The following is a 24,986-nucleotide window of genomic DNA, read 5'->3' as shown; positions in this document are numbered from 1 at the left end:
ATAGTGACGTAACAGCAGCTAAGGGTATGGAGGAAACTACCTAGAATAACATTTTAGCAATCATAGGAACAATTTAAGCTAAAAGACTTGCACGGGAAGATTTGAAATGAGGCATCTATCCTTGATGTTGTATTAGTGGCTGTGTGTTATTGCGTAAAAAAGGTATATTTGTATATAGCACTTTACAAGACCAATCCTATGTGAGGGTTTAATATTTAAATGAAAAATAATTCAGTGTATATTTTGGAAAATATATCATATGGAATTAGAAACCAAAGACACATAGATTATAATAGATGGAGAAAATTGATTGATTATACCTGCTGACTATACGTCAAGTATGTATGTTTATGTATATAAGTATGTGTCTATCTATATAAGAACATGAGAATAGGTATTTATATATTTTTTAAATCATCCCCCTGTTTCCGACCCTTAACGAATTATGAATTGAAGCAAGGGGAAGTGCCTGGAAACAATTATAAGGACATTTCCTTTGCCTAAAACACATGAAAGACCACTGTGTCAAAAAATGATCCGTATGAATGATATATCAAAGGAGATGTGTGTGTTTACCCTCTGGAGGCTCCAGTGATGACGGGCCGTTGGGCAGGAAGCCGGTCATGGCCCACTCTATCATCTGTCGGGTCTGAGTCTCCAACCCCTCCGCATCTTCGCTCGTATCACAGGAGGGAACGGGCCGCCCCGCACGCACACTGCCCACCTACACACACAATACACACAGAGAGGGAAAGACATGGGATAATAAGAAGGATAAATATGGAAATGATGACTGAACTTGAAGTATCAAAGGCAAATTTATTTATATAGCACCTTTTAACACAAGGCAATTCAAAGTGCTTTTACAGAAATGAAAGACATTAAAAAACATATTATGAAATGGCATTTAAAAACACTCATTTAAAAGCAAAGATAATAAAACATGAATAACAAAGGTACATGAATTAAAGTGAGGTACACACATCTGAAATGTTGAGGTCTGACTCTCAATCGTTGCTAACTTTGTAGCAGAAATAGTTTTCTTTGACCTCACGTTCTTTCTACTTTCTACTTTCTTACTCAAAGTACAAAATCTTTCACCGCTTGTTTATAATGTTAAAAAGGTTTGAGTGAATAACGACTCCGTACGACTCCGTAGAGAAGACAATGACCATGTGTTCTGAATTACTTAGAAAAACAAAAGTAAGCACTGCTGGATCGAAGTGTATCCCACAGAGATGTACACACATGTTCCCACTTAAAAACATAGGGCAGAGCTACAAGAAAACAACACCTCCAAAAATGCAGAGCTTGTTACATAAAAAGGAAGTAGGAGCAGTCAAATGTGAACTTTCACTCTGCACATTTCTATTTTGGTCTTTTAGATGTTCATTTGATCTATGAAGGAAACACATAAGTATAGCTACATGATTTATCTCAAACCTGACTTCAGAAATAACCCTGAAATGCACTAACATTTTTGTTTTTTTTACCTGCAGAGCCTCGAAAATGGCTTTCCGGTACATGGACTGTTTGTTGTAGGAGGGTTGGTGGAAGGCAGATGAGAAGGAGCTCAGAAGCATGAGCTTCTCCACACACACCTGCAAAACAAACACATCATGAGGTCCTGGAAATCCTTCACTAAGGTCATTTTGTTTGCATCGGTAACAATATGTATTTTAAGGAAAGATGTCTCATCAAGGCACGGGACTTTAGGTAAGTAAGAGGAATTCATATAACATTTAAAATAGGAGAAAATATGGAACTAGTATAAACTATTACTAAATAAAAAGCAGATAAATGTTAACCAGTATCATAACAAATTCTTTAGGAGTATCTGACTTATGGTTTCTAATTAAGCAATAGCTCACGACAGGCCGTGGTATATGGTCATTATATCACAGTTAAGGGGCGTGGTTCGGCCCGACGCGAAGCGGAGAAGTAACAGGGAAGAAACCCCGTTACTTCTCCGCTGTTTTCTTGTCCCAGTTTGCTTTTCAGCCCAACTGTATACAGTTAAATCGACCGGACTTCTTTCTGCAGATGTGAGCGTCCTTAACAACGGTCAATAAGTCCTTGCTGCACATTATCCCTTACAGTACATGTTTCCATCTTAAGCTTTGTTAGTTAGTTAGTTTCGTAACGGACGTAATGTAACAGTTGAAACGGTTGTAGCTTTTCTCAGACGCGGAGGGATACTGACTTGTTGTGAAAAGTAACTACAATTCTACCCGTGATATACGCTCATTATATCACGGCTAAGAACCAATCAGATTGCTTGATTTGAGTTGTCCGGTTTATAAAATCACATTAGATATCAGAATAAATAAATTAGATATTAGAATAAATCACACGAATGCTTTGACTGAAAGTGTTTTCTGGTGTCTATAAAAGCATTAAATTAGAAAAGTGGAGCTCAGGGTGTTGAAGACATTAAGCTTTGGCATTTTAGCTATGACAAACATATTCTCTTTTTCTCTCTTTTTCTACTGGGGATTAAACCCCACTGTGCACCAGTAATCAAATCATTTTATTCCAAAGGTTTCCTCACCACAGAGAACTTTCCGTCTCCGAACCACATGACCCAGCGAGTGCCGTCTGCAGCTCTGCTCCGGCCGCTCATCCACCAGGACACGATCCTGCCGGGCCACCAGGAGAAACCCCGCAGCTTCCCGAACACCAAGACACCGATTCCAAAACCCCGGCCATCCTGTCAGCGCAGAACATAAGACCAGTTAAAAACAGAACTCGTGATATAAGATACTATAGGTAGCATTCTCTAGTATACATAATTATAGACTCAAATCTAAAGTATGGTTTCAAAAGTAAGTCAGTGGAGACAGTTTCAACACTGCTACATACGAAAACTCTTTATCTCAATCTCAATCTTTATTTAAAACAACCTCAGTTGACCAAAGTGCTGTACAGGGAATAAATGCAATATCAAATAACACAATGGGAGTAAAATAATAAAACAATAATTAAAATCTTATTAAAAAGCACAATAACTAACGTATAAAAACACATACAAATGTAAAAATGTTATGTTCAACTAGTATTAAAATGTACACTGAATGTTAGTCTGTTTAATAAAATAAAGGAAATGTTTATTTCAAAGCTTGTTTGGAAAATTCATTATAAATCCTGACATGTTATTAAGGATCCCAGACTAAAAGGTTTTGCCATTTTCGACATTGTTAAAAATATTTATTTAGTATTTGAAAAGTTTCAGAACAAACACAAAGTGGATATTAACCCATAAGAACCCGGACCCATTTCTACTTTTGGGAAAATTAAGGGGAACATAATTTAGACTAAATAGACCACCTAGAACATATTTCTGACAAGAACCCCCCCTCGTGTCAAATATCTGAAATGTGACTTATATGTCAAATTGGGCTTTAATGGTAAAATAACTCTTATTTATAACTTAATTAATGAGGATGATTTTTTGGTTTAAATTAGTTTGAACATTCTTTGAATTGAAGAATAAAGAATATATTAACTCAATATAATTGAATCAGCTAAATTAACTAAGCAAATCATAATCATATTTCTGATTGTGCATATATGTCACTGTGAAAGTTTAGGGTTAAAGTCCCGATGTGACACAGCGATATTTATCTCATTTGTTTCATATCAATTTGATCAAGAAATGAAACAGGTTAAATGTAATAAAGGACATGTTATGTAATCATTTTAATTCTTAAATGGCTTGAATTTTACCTTTAGCAACAAAAAAAAGCTTTTGAAAAGTAGCAAGTTCCGTCATATGTGTTAGTCTGGCACATCTTGACAAAATCACATGACCTGGCCCAGGACCCAGCAGACTGTTCAGGGTGTGTCACTGAGGGACTTCATGAGATAAAATAAAGGCAAAAGCTGTATAAGGAACTTTCCAGAACATTTAAAGATCATGTGACACCCGTGTCACGGTGGGTCCTTATGGGTTAAGCACGATCTCATACTGTCGAGACGAAAGTCAAAAAGTAATATCTGTGAAAAACGGACTAATAAATAATGTGTTTTCATTTAGAGTATTATTATTATTATTATAGTATTGTTCAATACCAGGAGAGGGTATTTGTTTTATTTTGGATAGCTTAGGCTACTTTTCATAAGCGAGCTGTAGAAAAAATATGAATGCCGCTTCCGGCAACACGGCTACAAAAGGGGTGTAGTTTGTGATGGCCGGTCTCTTGTTCTCAAAGCCACGGAGAGAGAACCAGGCGACAGTGTGTGTGTGTGTGTGTGTGTGTGTGTGTGTGTGTGTGTGTGTGTGTGTGTGTGTGTGTGTGTGTGTGTGTGTGTGTGTGTGTGTGTGTGTGTGTGTGTGTGTGTGTGTGTGTGTGTGTGTGTGTGTGTGTGTGTGTGTGAGGCTCCGGAGACGCCGTTGGTATGTTTATTGTGTTTATGTACTTGATCTGTTGCTGCACTTTGCGAGAGTGCTGTTGCGCAATCAACTGTTTTTTTTACGCAGCGCGGTCTGCCTGTGCCCCGTTTGTTTTCTGTGCAATTTAGACAGCGCAGGTGTTCAGATGAGGTTTTCTCTGGTGCTTGTTTCCAAGTGGAGATAAACACTCCTATTAATTCATTTAAGTTAATGATGTGGTTTTAAAGTAACAATGTATCCTTTTTAATTAAAACATAGTTTGTGGTGCTATTATTATTATTATTATTGAGGATGCAGTGAGACCTGAAAAATGTTTGTAATTTGTGTAGCATGTGAGCTAACTTTTGTTTGTCCTTTGTGTTTTGAAGGTTTTCAACCTGATCAATTCTTGGAGCTGTCTTGAATAAATAAAGACAACAAGAACGAATTTGAGTTGTTGAGTTGTGCTCTGTTGCCCTCTAGCCTATCAAGTCAGGCTAAATCACTGGTACAGGCCAAAAACCTGAAGGACTTGACAGTTGAAAACCAAGCGGAGCAGCCTGGGCCAGAGGATAAAAGGCTTCAGACGTCCAGAGAAAGCTGTTGACGCAGAGAAGGGAAACTGTGGATTTCCATTAGCTCAAAATGGCGGAAGAAATCCTGGGGAAGACGGTTAAAGAGCTCAAGAAAGCAAGAACAAGTGCAAAAAGCAACTTCACCAGGCAGGCCAACTACCTCAACAGAGAAGCAGGTAGAATGGTCGAAGCAGAGCTAAGGGAGGAATTCACCAAGCTGAAAGAGGGATTAAAAAAGGTTCTTGAAGCAAATGAGGACTGCATGGCTGGGTTGCAGGCAGATGCTCAAAAGGCCGAAGGAAAGGAAGAAGAAGCTCTTGCAAAGCGGGAAGAGGCCGACGTTGAAAGGACTGCAGAGGAGGCTGAAGCCAGAATGGAAGAGGTAGGAGGCCTTATTCAAGATAACCTGTGGTCCAGATATGGCCGATAGGAGCTCATCACTGCAATTGAAGAAGCAGAAGAAGCCAGTGAACAAGCTGGGAATGTGCCTGTGGAGGGAACCAACCTGGAAGGCTACGGGGTGCTCCTGACCATTCTAGAGAGGCGGATGAAGGAGGCCACCAGAGTGATGGCAGCTTGGGAGTGCTGGATACCCATGATGGCGAAATCAGATCTAGCTGGCAGAGTCAAGGACCTCAAAGCAATAAGGAATAGACTTGAGATGAGGCAAGTTGAATTTGTCAACTCACGCAGGATTGCAGCGGAGGAACTGGAAGCAGAAGCGCCAGGTAGAAGGGGAGGACTGCCATCACCTGCAATACCAGTAGTGAGGATTAAGCCCACAAGTCTTCCCATCTTCTATGGCTGCAGAAGAGAATACCACAGATGGAGGAAAGACTGGGAAAGCCTGCAAAGACAGGGGGAGCCATCTGGATCTTCTGAAGCTAAGAAAATTCATCTTCTAGACAGTGTGGATGACAAGATTTCAAAGGAACTAAGACTCTCAACCTACAACACTGCTGAAGACATGTTCAGGATAATGGACAACAGGTATGGAAATAAGTCAACTATTGCCATAGAAATCTTAGAAGAACTGGAGAGAATCCCTTATGTGAAAGGAAACCAGCCAAGAAAGGTGATTGAGCTGATACAGCATGTGGAAAAAGCCCTTGCAGACCTCACAGAGCTGGGAAACTCAGGCGCCATGAAGAACCCACTCATAATCAAGTCCATAGAGAGCAAGTTACCTGACTTTGTGAAGAGAGATTGGCTGGTCTTCATGGTGGATCCAAACAATAATGCGACACCAGACAACCACTTCGACATGCTACTTAGATTTCTAAAAAAGCAGGAAGAGATTCTGGAGAGGCTGGAACAGCTAAGGATCGGTGATAGAACTGACAGACAAGACCATCCAGACAGGAGGTATGAGAAGAAATATGCTTCCACAAGATCTGCAGAGAAGGCCGAGCATGAAGGAGTGTGTATTGTGTGTGGAGATGAGAGACACTATGACAAGATATTCTTCTGCAGGAAGTTCAAAGGGCTAACTGTGCCTGAGAAGAAAGCTGTTCTAAAGAAGCTAGGAGCATGCAGAAAGTGTCTTGATGTCATGAGGAAGGAGGATATTGCAGAGACAATTACCTGTGCAGGAACAAAGACTGTAAAAAAGGAGACACCTCAGATCACCATTTCTTTCTGTGTCCACAAGGGGGAAGCAAAGTGCCCTTTGAAGAGAGGAGAGGAAGAGACTGGAGAAGTAAGAGCAAACTCACAGAGGAGCAGGATACATTCTTGGCTGAGCATTCCCCAGAGCGTGCAGGAAGGTGCAGGAAAGCCTTTACCAACCAAACAGCAGTTACAGGCAGAGCTGGAGGACAGTCAAGGCTTTTGGACAGGGAAATCCCTGTCATCATGATGCTGATGGAGGTCACGGCAAATGCAGGGCAGAAGATTGGGACTCTAGTGGACCTTGCCTCAGACACAAATTACATCACCCATAAGGCTGCTGACAGGCTGAGGTTGCAAGGTGAAAAAATAACTCTGATTGTGTAGGAGGAATGACCATCAAGGTGAACACAAAAAGATACCTCCTTAGGGTGAGCGTCAAGACTCCTAAAGGGACAGAGAAGGCACATGAACTTGTCTGCTATGGCCTCAGGGAGATCGCCAAAGTGCATAGAGTCATCAGTCCTGAAAAACTGCAGAAGTTCTTCCCAGAGGTCAAGCCCGAAGAATTAAAGAGGCCAGAAGAAGTTGAGCTCCTCATAAGCCACAGGGAAGGAAGACTTGCTCCACAAAGAGTGGAGGTGGTTGGAGACCTTGTTTTGTGGGAAAGTCCACTGGGAAAAACAGTAGGCGGAGCACACCCAGAACTGTTTGAGGAGATTGAGGTGGCGGCACACAGGTCCAACGCACACTTTGCTCGCTCCATGAGAACAGCTGCAGTCAGGTATGAGGAGATAAAGCTTCCAAAAGACAAACCAGCACAGTTGCAGAAGGAAGATATGATTGAAGTAAAGGTCACAGCTGCAACTAATCGTGAGTTCCTGGAATGGTGGAAGTGGGACAGCATTGGAGCAGCCAGTGAGCCTAAGTGTGGAGGATGTCGGTGTGGAAATTGCCAACCAGGAGGGAAAGAAATGACCCTGGCGGAGGAGAGAGAGCTGGATACAATAAAGGCAGGCCTAACCTACGTCAGGCAGGATTCTCATATTGCATCACCGCACTGGGACGCAAAATATCTCTGGACTGAAGACCCCACTTCTCTCCCCAACAACAAACGTGCTCTGGAGGCCACAGTCCTGAAGACAGGAAAACAGCTGAAGCGGGAGCCTGAGGGGCAAGCTGTAGATAAAGCCCAAGTGCACAAAATGGTCGAAAGAGCTGGTGGCTTATGCCTCAAACCATGGGTCCGGTCTGGTCAAAGTGGGAGGCAAGAAACTGCAGCAGCGCTCCTGGGAGGAGAAAAAGCAACAGCTGCAAGTAAAACTCTCATCCTTCCAAATCAGATGAGAGAGGAGGACAACAAAGCCCTGGGAATTGGGTACAAAGTGGAGAAGTGGCCAATAAGATCAGCTGGAGAGGTGGCAGCGCAAGCCAGAGAGAGTGTGGACAAGCTCCAGAGGAAGGCATTCTCAGCAGCCATAACAAGAGCTCAAGCCGAGAGAAATCAGAGAGATGGCCAAGAAGACCCACAGGGAAACAGAAAAAGGAAGAGCCAATGGGAGAAACCTAGAGCCGATCAGACGCCTACCAGAAATCTCACAGGAAAGACAGTGAAGGATCCTGTGGAGGTGAAAAGATTCTGCAGCCTTCAAAAACGTGTCGGGGTCATAGCCTGGGTACGGAGAGCTGCAAAAAAGTGGCTGGAGATTAAGGACCAGCCTAGGGCAGAATCAAAGTTGGAAGTAATATGGCACACAAGGAATCGAGATGTAGCAGTGGGAGATGTGGTGTGGCTGGCTGACCAAAATGCCCTGAGAGGACATTACAAACTGGCCAGAGTGGTCAGTGTAAATACTGATGGAAAAGGCATCGTAAGGGATGTAAATGTGAGAACCTCTCCCAGCTACCCAGTCTCAGTTATGAAGAATAAAGTCTGTGGAGGGTACAAGGGACATCCAAGCAGGATCCCTGCCACTATTCTTCATAGAGATGTCAGGCGCCTTGTCATCTTACTTCCTGTGGAAGAACAGGTGTGATTTGAAGGTGAATAATTGGTGTGAGCTCCTTGGGTTAGAAACCAGGAGCTCAAGTGGGAGGTGTCGAGACGAAAGTCAAAAAGTAATATCTGTGAAAAACGGACTAATAAATAATGTGTTTTCATTTAGAGTATTATTATTATTATTATAGTATTGTTCAATACCAGGAGAGGGTATTTGTTTTATTTTGGATAGCTTAGGCTACTTTTCATAAGCGAGCTGTAGAAAAAATATGAATGCCGCTTCCGGCAACACGGCTACAAAAGGAGTGTAGTTTGTGTTGGCCGGTCTCTTGTTCTCAAAGCCACGGAGAGAGAACCAGGCGACAGTGTGTGTGTGTGTGTGAGGCTCCGGAGACGCCGTTGGTATGTTTATTGTGTTTATGTACTTGATCTGCTGCTGCACTTTGCGAGAGTGCTGTTGCGCAATCAACTGTTTTTTTACGCAGCGCGGTCTGCCTGTGCCCCGTTTGTTTTCTGTGCAATTTAGACAGCGCAGGTGTTCAGATGAGGTTTTCTCTGGTGCTTGTTTCCAAGTGGAGATAAACACTCCTATTAATTCATTTAAGTTAATGATGGGGTTTAAAGGAACAATTTATCCTTTTTAATTAAAACATAGTTTGTGGTGTTATTATTATTATTATTATTGAGGATGCAGTGAGACCTGAAAAATGTTTGTAATTTGTGTAGCATGTGAGCTAACTTTTGTTTGTCCTTTGTGTTTTGAAGGTTTTCAGATGTATAATTATGCTATTATCAATTAAAGTCAAGCAGTGAAAAAATGTTATTTCTATGAAACGATTTATTTTTCTTCTTGTGTGCATGATAACAACTTAACGGCACTAATTCATACATTTTATTTTAAATTAAATATTGTGGGACACGAAGGTTTAGACATTTTTATTTTGTATCCGGCTAACTCTTATGCATTTTAATATTATTGTAACATGTACATATGCATCTTATATTATTGTAACATGTTCATATGCATCTTATATTATTGTAACATGTTCATATGCATCTTATATTATTGTTACATGTTCATATGCATCTTATATTATTGTAACATGTTCATATGCATCTTATATTATTGTAACATGTTCATATGCATCTTATATTATTGTAACATGTTCATATGCATCTTATATTGTTGTAATAGGTTAATATGTTCCATGTCCTAATTGGGGACGTACAGTATTTAGTTTAAAAAGTCCTGTATGAATATCTATTAATATTAATCTCTCACCTGGTACTCCATCTCTCGAGGCGTGGCCCGCTCCACCCTGTTGCCGGGCTCTGGCGTCACGGCAACTGTTGGCGAGGCGGGGGCGGTGTGTTGTTGTGAAGGGGGCGGGGCCGGGCTTGATGGCCCCTCCTCTTTCTGAAAGATGGCTTCTGATTGGGCGTCCATTATGTTCATCTCTGCCTCTATGTACGCCCGACGCTCCGCCTGTAACGGAAGATCAGACACATCTTGTTTCATTTTTGAATTTTACAAAGTGTATGTTTATCGCAGTCACATATACACATTTAGATTACAAAATATATAAATTAAGGATCTGTTATGTCCATATTTACTAACAAATATTAACATAAGCTTAAAATGTGTGAAGATTTGGAAATCAATCAATTCATTGATTTCCAAAGACACATTTGGTAAAGTCAAAGTTAAATGCTCCACCAAAAAACGATATGCTATGTTTATTGTTGTAACTTTTAGTCTTGCATAATGTTATTTATTACTTTATCTTGAAGCACTTTGGGAATGCATGTTTGAATGAAATGTGCTATTTGAATAAATAAACTTGAGGTATGTTTTTATATACAGGGTATATGCAGGAATCCTGAAGTCAAATGTAATACCTTTTAAGACCCTTTCCATACATTTTAAGACCTCATCGCCACTTGGAGTTCTAACCGGTTACCTTGGCGACACACTTTACCCCACATTGACTATATACAGTATTGATTGTCCTTCCTCCTTATCTTCCAACCATTTGGACGCAGACTTGCATTTCCCCATAACGATGTTGTTTAACAACCGGTGTAAACGGACCTTCGCGCGCTATCAAGCAGTGAGCGTGCGATGTCCTGTTCAGATGACGTCAAACCCAACGGGATGCCATCAATAAACTACACAGAATCACACTACACACCTACGCAATGATTACATTCAGGCAGACTGTAGAATACAACCTCTTTGGACCATTTATATACTTATTGAAAACAAGCTGCAAAATGTAATACTTGGAAAATGCCGTTGAATACTTTTTAATAGCCTTAATTTTCTCTAAATTGATTTATCAACTTTTAATACTTTTTAAGACCCCGCGGACATCCTGATATAAGAGGCAATTTAGCAAAACATTATCATCCAATATATATGTGTTAAAAATGAGTTACAGGCAAAGTTTCAACACTTAACACTTCAAGGTTCAAGGCTTGTATTGGTCATACGAACATAGCTACAGTGTAGTTATGACGATGAAAATCTTAGGTCACAGGCTCCTCCAACAGTGCAACACAAAACTGTTGTTTGTTAAACCTATTATACCAGCTTCAATGTGTCAAAAGGCATTGTCTCCTCATGTGTGTTTCCTTAAAGTCTCTCATCTCTCATAAGCGTTTTGCTTTATTATTCATGTTGGTGCATGCACAGACACCGTTTTTTGAGGTCCTGTATAATTGTAGTTTTATGTGGCTGCTTCCAGCTGATGGTGGCTGCTCTACATCAAGGCCTCGTTGCCCCCGGCTGCAGGAACAATCCTCTAAGTGTTCCTCTAAACAGGAAGTGAGTGGGGAGATAGGGTGCGGCGGGAGGCAGTTCAACGGGTTCAGGAGAGGCAGAAAAGAGAGAGGGAGGGATTATGTTTTAAAACTGAGGAATAAAATACAGAGGGAATTCAAAGTGGAGCATGTTTACAGAGAGAGAAGCCAGAAACAATAGTGCCACGCTACAAAAGCTGATGTGTTTTATTTAAAATAGAGAGAAGTATTTTACTCAAGAAGAAGCAAAGTTACTCTAAAAATACTCCATTACAAGCAAAAGTCCTGCTTTAAGTACAAAAGTATTAAAAAAACGGAATGTAATGTGGGGAATAGTTTGGAATAAATAAACTACACAGAATCACACTACACACCTACGCAATGATTACATTCAGGCAGACTGTAGAACACAACCTCTTTGGACACTTTATATACTTATTGAAAACAAGCTACAACATTTAATACCTTGGAAAATGCCGTTTAATACTTTTTAATAGCCTTAATTTCCGCTAAATTGATTGATCAACTTTTAATACTGTTTAAGACCCCGCGGACACCCTGTATAGCCACCAGGAATCAAAGCTGAAAGTCACTTAACTATTATTATTTGTTTGACTGATAAGCAATATCTGGAGAGTCTATGAAGAAAGAAAACAGCAGCTGTGTTCGCTCGGTTTCAGATGAGACAACTTTAAAAAAATAATCACAACCTCATTCCTTAGAAAGCAAGAATCTCACTGTGGCCCAGGTTTAAAAAATCCCACGACTCCTGCACAGCATTTCCATGACCTAAAAACATTCTTCTCCTTTTAACTGCAGGAAACAACTTGGTTTCCACTCCACAAAACCCAAATATAATCTAATAAATGTGTGAAACAATTCCCAAACATCACAGAAAGGAAGAAGAAGAGGAGGAGGAGGAGGAGGAGGAGGAGGAGGAGGAGGAGGAGGAGGAGGAGGAGGAGGAGGAGGGATGACGACATCAATTCAAGTGGAAGTGAGACAGTAAACGTGAGAGTGTCGGGTCAGGACAGTTTCTCCTCTGTTTGACACCGAGGTCACAAGTTCACTCTTCCTCCCGCTCCTGTTGACCTCTAACCTCATAAAACCCTAATCAGCCTGTTACACGGATCGTAGACAGACCTTCACACACACACACACACACACACACACACACACACACACACACACACACACACACACACACACACACACACACACACACACACACACACACACACACACACACACAACACCACACACACACACACACCACACACCACACACACACACACACACACACACACACACACACACACACACACACACACACACACACACACACACACACACACACACACACAGTAAGGGAAACTCCACATGTCGTCACTAGTTTCTAAAACATCTGGGATGCCTGATGAGAAGTCAGGACTTTTTTCCCACAACTTAAATAGTATATATGAACTCAATACTTCACACAATGAGCATGTTGTGAGTATGCAGTGTATTCATAACATGACAATATGAAGTATTCTTGACATAATGCATAGTGAATATTAAAATACATATGTACACAGCCTTGTCTGACACAATGCAGGAGGAGCTGCAGCTTGAGAAATATCTGGCAAAACAAAAAGATGAATTCAATCCTAAGAATTTATTGTTTTTCTTCATTTAAAACTCTTGTTTCGATGGCTTGAACTATACTTTAGTTTATCATTTCAGTTTTGTTTTAAATAGTTATTGTTATTGAATAATATATTGACCATTTCAAATATGGATTTAAATCAAAATACCTTTGGATTTATTAGCTGTGTGTTTCTTTCTAATTTGTGTTTTTGTTGACCTTGACGCTGCTGCATGCAAGGCCTTCGCAGGGCTTATTTAAAGGTCACCAACATGCTATTTTTAGGCAATAGCATAGGTCTCAGATATTAAAAATATATCAAAAACATGTCTATGAAGTGTTTTGCTCAAAATACCAAACAGATCACCCATTCTAGCCATGCCTCATATCCCTCTATTTCACTTCCTGCTTCAAAAGTGCTGATTTTGGGTATTAAGCTTTAAAAAAAACGTTTTTGATAACAAATAAAAAGGGAGGGGGCTGAGCTCATGAGGGACCCGGCAGCTACTGTCTAAACTAAATGCTGCCGTGATGAAACGCCATATCATGGATTATCAAGGATTATCTCTGAAACAGTTTGGAGCTCAAAGGCTTTCTCTCTTGCCGGTTGAGCCGTTGCAAGGTGAGTTCCTTTTCATTTCCTGCTTCTTCACACACATGCTCTCCAGTACAGGTTAGCTCTGAGTGTTAGCGATGCTAATGTAAACACCGACCATATTACGTCCAAAACAGTCGGGCATTGTTTCTGATAGCAACGTTTCTGATTGGGCCGAGGGTCCACATTTCAGATATTACGTCATATCGGACGCAAATCTGGATCAGTTCCGTTGTAGCCCCGTTTTTAGAGATTTAGATACGGAGGAAAAGAGAGAGGGTTTTATTTTCTGACGCTGCGCGAGTTCCCCGACACACCGGGGACATATATTTATGTATACAAGACATCAAAAAGTGCATTCTGCATGATAAGTCCCCTTTAAGTTGTATCACGTTATTGCATTGATTACTATATTGCTGTAACTATTCCTTATTGCAACCATAAGTAGTTAAGCTGACATCCTCGTGGATTCATCTTCTTATTACAGACACATGCATTTCCTAACATTCGGTCTATGCTGTAAAATGTATTATCTCTTCGATTTACACACGGCATCTATTGCACGTCTGTCCGTCCTGGGAGAGGGATCCCTCCTCTGTTGCTCTCCCTGAGGTTTCTCCCATGTTCCCCTTTAAACTGTGGGTTTTCTCTGGAAGTTTTTCCTTGTACGATGTGAGGGTCTAAGGACAGAGGGTGTCGTTTCTGCCAGCATCTGGACCGGATCATGTCATTAAGACTTGGACTTGTGTTGCAACCAGATATCTGCCACAAAGCCCTGCCAACAGGATGAAACTGTGTTTGTTGCCTGGCAACATCAGCTGATTGAAACACACCAGGAAGCTTTGCTGCGTTCAGGGCTGCAGATGATTCACCGATGACAGACAAATCTGTATTTATACGCTCAGGTTTCTGTGAAAGCAACTCTCTGAGGGTCAGCTTCATGCTTTCGAAGAGGGGAACCAAAAAACAGAACAGCATGCAGCATCCATTACTTATATCTGATTATATTTATACTGCCGGAAATAGAGCATTTTACAGTGTGAATAACACCATTTGAAATGCAGAAAATGTGTCTATTACGAACTGTAGGTTTTTGAGTCTTTTTGAAATTGCTAAAAGATGTCCCGTTTAATATTCTCAGTCTGAGATATTCCCTGAGTACTCTGTAAATTGAGCTGGAGAACGAATGAGATTTAACCTACTAACCTACAAAAAAAGTACAGAAACGAGGCCACTTGACAGCATTTTAACTGGAAGATGTTCACTCTGCAGCCTCGCACACAAGGCTACAACTCTTATGTCACAATGCTGAAGGTTTTCTGGGTTGAACAGAACATTTTCTCCCAAGGTTAAATTCTATAACATGTTTTTTATTAATGCTATGTTTGCTACCTGTTGATACTATTTAGCGGCTAAATACAGGCTGCTGTGATGTGGGTAATAAGTCTCAGGTATAATATGTAACAACAATTGATTTGCAATAAATAAAGATTGTGATTCACACATATCAACAAAAGTGCACACAGGGAAAAAGTCAGACATACTGTAATTAGGTGTAACATCAAAGATCAACAGTATTAGCACACACGAAGGTTTGCTGCCAACTTGAATCAAGTGTCTTTGATAAAGACTGACAAAATCAAATAGACATAACGCCAAAAACTATGGGGAAACAATGCTACAAACTTCTGTCGAGTCCATAGCATGAAAAATGTAACGTATTCTAGTACTGACTTAACGACACTCAAACCAACCAGCATTTTAAATATTAGTATCACAAAACTGAGCTATTGTTCTGCAATAATCCAAAATCCATTAGAAAAATGTCATTGCCTTTTGATTAAAGGAATCAGAGCAATGCTAACTTCCAGGTTGGCTTAACGAAAGTACATCATCATTACATCACTCTATATGCAAATGCCTATACTGTTAGTTGCAAATCGATCTGTAAAAGGCTACGATTGCTATAATAGATATATATCTGTGGAGCAAATAAAATCAGTGGGTATTAACGGCAACTAGTACCACACAAGTGCTAAAAAGCAGATGTTGAGCAGGCATAAGATTGAATGAGACATGCAGAGGCATATTAGGAGGTTTTGTTGGACGAAATAGATTAAAAAATATGGTAAAAATAAAGAGATTTATTGAACATCTTGGTGTTGTAACAGAAAATCAAAGCCTGCAGGAATAAAACAGCGGCATGTGAGGGGACAAATGAACACAGCATGGGGCAAAGAGACGGAGAGAGGTTGTAATGTTGTGAGTTACGACTTTGAACTTTGTCGAACTCCTCGCCCTGGTCAGTGATTTCACTCTTAACGCCGCCCCCGTTACCTCTGACCCACGACCTCACAAATGAGCCATTTCTTGAAACCACTCCCCCCTTTACGAGCGTGACTGACCCAGACCTGGGGATGAACCCGACATTGCTCCACACACACACACACACACACACACACACACACACACACACACACACACACACACACACACACACACACACACACACACACACACACACACACACACACACACACACACACACACACACACACACACACACACTAAGAGCGCAGTTAAGACCCTCTCTCTTTTTCAATAGACAACAAGTCACTGCTCTTTCATTAGCATCGATCGTTGCCGTGGGACACGTTAAAGGAATACAATCAGTGGATTTCCATAACACTCTCTGGGGATCTTTTAGAATTAAATGGACCGAACAACATCCCTCTGAGGATTTTTTTTAAGAACAAGACGAACATGTTAAGCCTGAATTTTGTGTAATGATTTGGTGTCATTTCTAATCATAAACAGTAAGCCATTTTATGCCTCTCAGTTGGGAGTATTTCAAACTGGCAATTACATAATGTGATGTGAACATGTGTGTATGTGTCTTTTTTAAGGACAAAACCAAGCCTGATAACACTGCTGTAACAATTATTGTTTCCATTTATTTATTTATTATTTGGAAACCTTTTTCTTGAGCCGACAAACAAGTAACAGAAAAAAAACCTAGCTTAAGATCGATATTTGCTCGCATGTTAACCCTGCAGCAAAATAAATAAGGGGCTTGGTGATGTTTTATAATTGTTAACACCGCTTTCGATCGCTTTTTTAGTGATTAAGCTAATTGAAACACACAAACAAAAAAGCCAATAGACAAAAATGGCCTCTTGTCCTAATGTAAACAATGCAGCTTAATAATTAAGTTGTTTGATGTTGAGCTGTCACAGACTGCTAGAACTATGAAAATACATGCATTGATGAATTCCCTCTATAAATATTTTTCTTGCAAATAACTAAAGATTTTTAATTAGTGGGACTCTTAAGTGGTCTTCTGTTGAAGCAGTCACAGCTGGTAAACACACTTGATGAAGAGGTGTCACAAGTGGAAGTTGTTTTGATTTGTCACGAGCCAAAAAGCTTGGAAACTATTGCCCACCTACACTGTGTTTGCTGTACATTGTTACATCCAATGACATTTGAAATAAAACAATTGAATTCAGCCTTCAGACGTCCTGAGTTATTAGCTGATATATTTGGGCATGGCATTTTGTCACAGCGGTGTTAGATGGTTTAAATTGCACGTCTTTGGTGCCAGTGGAAAAGTGGGAGACACTTTTCACTTCTTTTATCTGAGCTACAATCTTCCACCAAACAAACAAACAGAAAGTAAGCAAATGTAACCTCCTCGGTTCAGTCCAATTATACTTTTTTTCAGATGTTTCACAACTGATATCTCCCATTTGTTCAAGCACTTGCATGATGCCCCCACAAACCCAGAAAAAACGTAATTCAACAACCTTGCCATGAAAATCAATTATTGATAGTAGAAACATATTGCAATACTTCCTCTTTTAAAAAACAACCTCACCTCACACACTCCATTTCATTCTCTGCTTCACATAAAATAGAAAAATAAACTTACAGGCCGGACATGGTAGCTCTGCAGCCCTTCCTCCCTAGCTCTCTTTCTCTCAGTCATTTTCTTCGTCTGTCTCTCTTTCTCTCACATCCTCTTACTCTTCCTCTGTGTGTGTGTGTCTCCTCCGCTAAATTCACCCTTGAGCTTTCTTCACCCTCTCCCTCTCAGCTGATTGGCCACAGCAGTGAAGTGTGTGATTTACTGGCTCCTTCACCTAACACACACACACACACACACACACACACACACACACACACACACACACACACACACACACACACACACACACACACACACACACACACACACACACACACACACACACACACACACACACACACACACACACACACACACACACACACACACACACACACACACACACACACACACACACACACACACACACACACACACACACACACACACACACCTGGTAGCCTCGGGGGTTTAAGGGTAATGATGACACACACACAAATCCAGGCTAATGTTTACATGTGTGTGTCAAAGGGGTGTGTACGTGCACTGAGGTCAAAGGTTATGTAAGCCTCAGAGTTGACAAGGCGATAGGATGTGTTGGGGTCAAGACCTCGCATACACACACAGACGTGCATACAAAGAGGTACACACTACTGTCCCGTGAGATAGTTTAGAGCAGTGGTTCTCAACTGGTCAGGCCTCGGGACCCACTTTTTACTTGGTCAATACATCGCGACTCAACATTTTGAAGCACTCAAATCTATTCAACAAAAAATCGTGCTGTAATATATACGCTTTTCAGCATACAATATTAATAAAAGTGAAGTACAGTGCATATATCCCTTATATCCCTTCACAGAACTAAAGTATGCTTTTAAAAAAGGTTTAATGAAATTATGAAATCAAAGCTGAACTATATAAAAAGGCACACATGCTGAAAACCCAACCCCAGCAGGGGGGTCTGGGGGGATTCTCCCCCAGGAGATTTTTAGAAATACTAACATAAACTATGCATTCTGGTACTCTGAGAAGAAAATAAATAAATCTATTACTACCCGACATATTAATAATATTTTATGCCATTGTTTGTTTTTCACTTTGTTCTGACAGCTTGCAGAAGAGCAAAGAGGAGATAGTCTGTGTGACTTACTTTAAATTGTGGGTAAGGGTAGATAGCTCCCATTGTTCTGTGACCTGTCACTCATCAGACCGGGGGTCATATTTCATTATGTGTTATTTTTTATCTGAAGTTGTACCCATGGATGTATAAAGAAGAGTTCTACCGCTAAGTTATTCTCCGGGGACTTCCGGCAACAATCTTGATTCTGATTGGCCAGAAGACTCGAAAAAACATCAGCAAAAATATTTTATTGAGAAGATGATCACTACGTGAAAGAAGTTTTCAAAACCGTTTATGGTCTCCGTTACTTCCAGTCCAACGCCGACTGCATGCACAGCGTTAGAAAATTGGGCCTTCAAAATAAAAGTTTGACTTTTTCCCCAAAAAAAAAAACATTTCCAAAAAAAATGTCTTCACTCACACATCCGCGACCCACTTGAAACAAGTCCGCGACCCACTTGAAACGGGTCCGCGACCCACTTGAAACGGGTCCGCGACCCACTTGAAACGGGTCCGCGACCCACTTGAAACGGGTCCGCGACCCACTTGAAACGGGTCCGCGACCCACCACCAGTTGAGAACCACTGGTTTAGAGTAACAGAAAGAAGAAGAAACTAAAGATGACTGAGTGTATATTGGTATTGAAGGATAACCGTGATACTTTAAAATGAAATAATGATAATGTTCAGGGTCATATCAGTATGTAGTGTCTCTACATGTCTCCATGCTTTAATGTTCAAAAAGCTCTTTCTTTGTCTCATACTGCCTGTGCTGCTGCACCTCTTTTCACCCTCTGTCTGAAACCAGAGCCCAGTCTGCTCTGATTGGTTAGCTGTTCAGCTCTGTTGTGATTGGTCAACCACTTAGAGATGCCCCGCCCCTTAGCCTATCACATACAATGTGTTGGAGCGCTAGCCAATAGAAACGTCAGTGTTACATAGTGATGTCACTATGTCACACTGGTGAGGCGTTTCAGGAAGGGGGATTTTAGCCTTTGCAGACATTTACATGCACAAAAACCTATATAACAGGAAATGGAAAACCCATATAAGTTAATAGAACCCTTTTAACAAGGATACAAAAGATGTATTTTGGTGAAAAACACTCAATGTAATCATATTTGTTAAAGGGTCCGTTGCTAGTGATTCTTTGGTTTGTCATTTATCAGATCTAATGTAAGAAACATTCAGAGATTTTTTTCAGAGACTAACACTGCGGTTCTGCACTTTACGACGTGTGGTTAGAGGTGAAAACAAGGTCACAGATGAGTGTGTGTGCAGTGTGTGTGTGTAGTGTGTGACTTGCTAAATTAAATCAGTGCAAAATTAGGTTAAGTCAGTGTTTTTCTTTGTGAGGGAGAAATAAAAGACCCCCCTAATATACCCACTGCACCGTCAGTACTCCCCAGTATATATTCTTGGCTGTAACTTAAGACCTGAAGTGCAAAGATGCCAGATCTTTTTTTTAAATCCCAAAATTGGAGAAGGCTTTACAGAGGTGAGCAGATTTGCTTCAGGCAGCGGAGAGATGGGATGCTGATGTTAACAGCTGGCTGCAATTCAACTGACGGAGCAAACACACACACACTCAGGCACAAACCTGGAGCTGGTTAACCTCTGTCACTGAATCCACACACACGCACACGCACACGCACACACACACACACACACCACACACACACACACACACACACACACACACACACACACACACACACACACACACACACACACACACACACACACACACACACACACACACACACACACACACACACACCACACACACACACACACACACACACACACACACACACACACACACACACACACACACACACCCATGTATACATCACTTCAGGGGACATTACATTGACTTACATGCATTTCCTGGAGACTTATCCTAACCTTAACCATAACCAACACATGCCTAACCCTTAACCTTAACCTTACCCTAACCCTAATCAAGTCTTCACCCTAAAACTAATGATTCCCCTCATGGGGACCTCCATTTTGTCCCCATAAGGGAGGCGAGTCCCCACACGTGACTGTGTAAACAGATGTAGGTCCCCACAAGTATAGTAATGCTAGGCCACACACACACACACACACACACACACACACACACACACACACTTATTGTGTTTGAAAGATTCGCGTTTTTTAACCATCATCTTCAATAAGCCCTCATAACTTGTGAGAAGCTGTTGTTGACGATTAATCAAAGAAAAATACAAGTATACTGTCCATTTTTAATAAACTCAAGGCTGAGAAGTAATGGGTTTAGTAATCCGGACACTATAGTGATAACTAAACTGCATTTTTGTTCATTAAGATAATATTTATGACCATCCAACAACACACATTGAAACAGGACAAGTTCATACCAGGTCTCTTCCTCTCACACACTCATAACCTACTTCACACACTCCTTCATATCAATGTGTTCTAGCCAGCACTGCCTGTCAATCAACCTGAATGACTTTCTCTCTCGTGACCACACACACATCCTGTCTCTCTCACTCGTTTCACTTTCACGTTTTTCTTCATACACACACTTTCTTGCATCTACAGATATGAACTCAAACACATTCAATTTCCATGTTAACATGTTGCAGCACAGTAGTGTATTGCAATATCAATTACATTATAGTATACATAAGTGTATAAATAGTACAAAACATCTCCGGGAATTAATTTGTATGATCCCCTCTTTCTTTTTATTGGAGTAAAAAGAACATTTAACACAAAAAAACCAAGATATATCAAGTTTTTTAACACATTTTTTAAAGATATCACCCAATACGAAGCATCTGTTGTAAATCCCTGTTATTTGACCTATACTGCATTTTGGATGTTTAACAATATGCAGCTATGGATCCAACTGAAAAGCTAGTCAGTGAGGTAAACAAAGATATTAACATGTAGCCTCCATCATCCTTTTCAATCAAGCCCAGTTTATTATGATTTAGGTGTTAACTTGAGGCGTTTCATTCTTATTTGGCTTCCAGGAACAAAAAAGCCTCCTTGTTCCTGTCGTATTAATTGACAGAGACATGTTTCTTTCCCACCTCCATCTTCCAGCGGCTCAGCAATTCTTCTTTCTGTCTCCTGCTGATGTAGTACGGATCTCCAGCCTGGAAAGTCACTCTGGGGACCGGCCTCCTCCGCAGCCTGCCAGCCTCAACCTACACACACACACACACACACACACACACACACACACACACACACACACACACACACACACACACACACACACACACACACACACACACACACACACACACACACACACACACACACACACACACACACACACACACACACACACTTGTTATATGCATTCTTTTAATTCAGCTTATACTATAATATAATAATCTTTTTTTTTTGTAAGCAAAGTAGTTTTCTTACCTCTCCGGGGGAGTCGCAGTTTCTGTCGTCTGGCTCGTCTGCAGGAGGAGGAACTATACAGGAAATGGCCCATTTGTACAGATTTAACAAGAGGTTTAATGAGGAGTCATGGTTTTCATCACTTTGTCCCGGCATCCATATTTAAAGTCGAAAATGCCCTCAAACACTGCAATCTGGAAGTTATTTACACTATTAAAATGTCACGTAAAGTCCTCTTGAAGACATTACTTCGTATAAAGAAGACACTTCATGTTTGTAACTTTTCATATCCTTAGCTGTTGAAAAAAAATGGACATCTTGATTACTGCATAAACGGGCAAAACCATATTATTTTAGGAATGATATGACTTTGTATTAAATCTATACCCTTATTCTTCTCGGTTTGCTCTAGTTTCCGACGCCCGCGCTTCTTGCGAGGCGAGGGGGAGGGCGCAGAGTCCTCAGGTGGGGTGGGGGGTGCGTTTGCACAGGGGTCAGAGGTCGCCATCTCCTGGGAAACAGACGGAGCACAGTCTAGGTCTGAGAAAACTGCTGCTGGCCCTCGTCTGGACTCATCAAAGGAATAATAACCGTACACACACACACATTTACAGGCCTTACACACACATAAAACTTGTGCAAACACACCGAATCAAAGAGCTACTGCAGTACAAGCGCATACCTAATAGTCTGCCCTTGTTAGTACAATGCAGAGCAGGTACGCCCAGCAGCTCCCATTAACACACACACAAACACACACTCTTATGAGATGAGATGGGGAGTGTAGTTATCAGGGCTAATGATTCATGTGGGAGAAACTCTTAAATTATCCTGAAATTAAATATAAAGTTAATTCATCTTAGAAATAATAATCTTTGAAAATCTAAAAAAGCTTTCAAGATGTCATACTTTTCAAACGGAAATGTTGTTTGATTATGCACTCTAACAATCTCCTGTCTCTAATTCAATGGTTTATCCTTTAGCTCACTAGCTTTCATGATGCTAAACTCTGATCGTGTGTCCGCTCTGAAAGGCCAGCAGGATTTTCTTCTGTGTGTCGATGACAGATTGTATTGATGTAATAGAAAGCGCAGAGCCGGGATGAAAGTCAAGCTCAAAGGCTGCGCTAACGGTAGCTGCGCTAACAAGCCCACAAAGGCTGTAATGAGCAGGTGAGAAGGCCTGTAAAAAGGCAGAGAACACAAAAGGTTGCGAAAAGGGCCTCGGGATAAACTTAACGACACCAACACACGCTTTTAACACTGTATTGTTAAACAGGCGCAACATTTAGATACATATGCGGATGTTTTTAGTCCCAGAACACAGCACTGGATACAACTGTATATTTTGTACTGACGTTTGCCCTTTTGTTCAATAGTTGCAAATAGCCATGTGCATGTATAATTTGTTTGCTACTGAATCAACCAATATAATGAAAGCAGGGTAAACCTCTTGAATACAGCTGTGTTTTAATGTCTAAAGTCTGCATATTGGGCGACTGTGGCTGTGAGGGAGTGCGCTCGCCTTTCAACCAGAAGGTTGTCGGTTCGATCCCAGCCCGTGCAGTCAACATGTCGATGTATCCTTGGGCAAGATACTTAACCCTGAGTTTCTCCCGATGGCCAACGGTGTGTGAATGTGTGTGAATGTTAGGTCCTAGAGTAAGGTACACTGCTCCGTATGAATGGGTGTGAATGGGTGAATGACATGTAGTAAAGTATGTAAAGCGCTTTGAGGGGTCTTAAAGACTGGATAAAGCGCTATATAAGTACAGTCCATTTACCATATAGTTGACACTGTTGACCTTTAGCTGTGTGTTTTTAACGAACACCTCTGCACTTTTTTACAGCGATTGCAGTAGATACTATACAGTAGGTCTCCTTAACTTGTGTTTTAACGGTGTAAAAATGTATACATGTTCTAATAAATAGCAGAGAAGTTGCAAGTGTGAAAAGATGTTGGGAGGCGTGTGGCGCAGTGGAATAGTGTGTTGGTGTTGGGATCAGGGGAGCACAGGTTCAAACCCCACTGCAGTCAGCATGTCGTTGTGTCCCTGAAGACACTTCACCCCAAATTGCTCCTGCGGGGATTGTCCACAGTATTGAGTATGTAAGTCGCTTCGGATAAAAGCGTCTAAACAAGTGACATTTAATGTTGGGACAAAAGTTTGAAAAAAGAAGAGTGATATGACTTGATTGGAAAGACAAAAAAGACATTTCTGTTTATAGCATTTCATCCATAAATCTTAATAATTGCAGGAAACATAAAATACAGAAAACATTCGAACAAAATTAATAAAAGCAGTAAGCAACTAAATTCAACAATTTAAGCCAAGTTGTTGAAATCAGTGTAAACTTGCTATGTAAAAAACAACCGGTAGCTTTGAAAATATATACATTATCGACACATAAATAATAAATTAGCTCACATGGTTTAAAAACTGTGCACACAAAACAAAAATAATGGTATGGATTTACCAAGATGAATGTTTATTTATCATTAATTAAAAATGAGTGCACCAGTTTGAATATCTTTGATGAGAACACATGGTCTTAATATGAATTGGTTAAACCTCTAAATGAACTTAAAGCTGCATTAAGCAATGAATTACCATTACAGTACGAGGCATAAAGACTCTGACTCTTAACTAACTTTTAAGCAAACAACTGACTACTTACACATTCAGCAGAAACAGAGGAATCTGGACTCGCAGTCATCTTTTTGGCCACATGTTGAATGTAAATTCAATTCAGCTCCTGAGAGAAATATCTCGATGTCATTGGATTTTCTAAATGCGCGACGTTTCTTCAGCCACTTCACCTTTCCGCCATTTTACGCTGAACAGGAAGTGTACAACTTTTGTGTGAGTCAATTGTTCACTTCCTGTAGTGAGAGTTCATGCATTTGTCAGGTTTCACTTAGGCCTGTGAACTAAAAGTATTACTTTGATGAGTCTGCACGCTGCAGACTGCACGTTACAGAAAGTCAT

At 40.7% G+C, this 24,986-nt stretch overlaps 1 protein-coding gene across 7 annotated transcripts in view; it reads right to left on the bottom strand.

Moving 5' to 3' along the window:
- LOC117560193 (DNA (cytosine-5)-methyltransferase 3A-like) overlaps positions 1 to 24,986 on the bottom strand; it is a 61,233-nt gene that overhangs the window by 17,765 nt on the left and 18,482 nt on the right. For 4 of the 7 annotated variants that reach the window (XM_034237011.1, XM_034237013.1, XM_034237014.1 and 1 more), the window contains exons 4-10: positions 22,385 to 22,508; positions 22,019 to 22,071; positions 21,676 to 21,792; positions 9,837 to 10,040; positions 2,552 to 2,710; positions 1,494 to 1,601; positions 577 to 724 (exon numbers count right to left, since the gene is read on the bottom strand). In XM_034237011.1, the coding sequence (XP_034092902.1) occupies positions 577 to 724; positions 1,494 to 1,601; positions 2,552 to 2,710; positions 9,837 to 10,040; positions 21,676 to 21,792; positions 22,019 to 22,071; positions 22,385 to 22,508 (913 nt within the window). Of the gene's footprint in view, positions 1 to 576; positions 725 to 1,493; positions 1,602 to 2,551; positions 2,711 to 9,836; positions 10,041 to 17,509; positions 17,683 to 21,675; positions 21,793 to 22,018; positions 22,072 to 22,384; positions 22,509 to 24,675 lie in introns of those variants that run through there. The other 3 variants (XM_034237015.1, XM_034237017.1, XM_034237016.1) reach the window with 3 other exon arrangements.

Source organism: Gymnodraco acuticeps, unplaced genomic scaffold, assembly GCF_902827175.1.
Source record: "Gymnodraco acuticeps unplaced genomic scaffold, fGymAcu1.1, whole genome shotgun sequence".
Taxonomy (NCBI): Eukaryota; Metazoa; Chordata; class Actinopteri; order Perciformes; family Bathydraconidae; genus Gymnodraco; species Gymnodraco acuticeps.
Note: the sequence above shows the minus strand (reverse complement) of the source record. Positions and strands in the feature narration are given on the sequence as shown.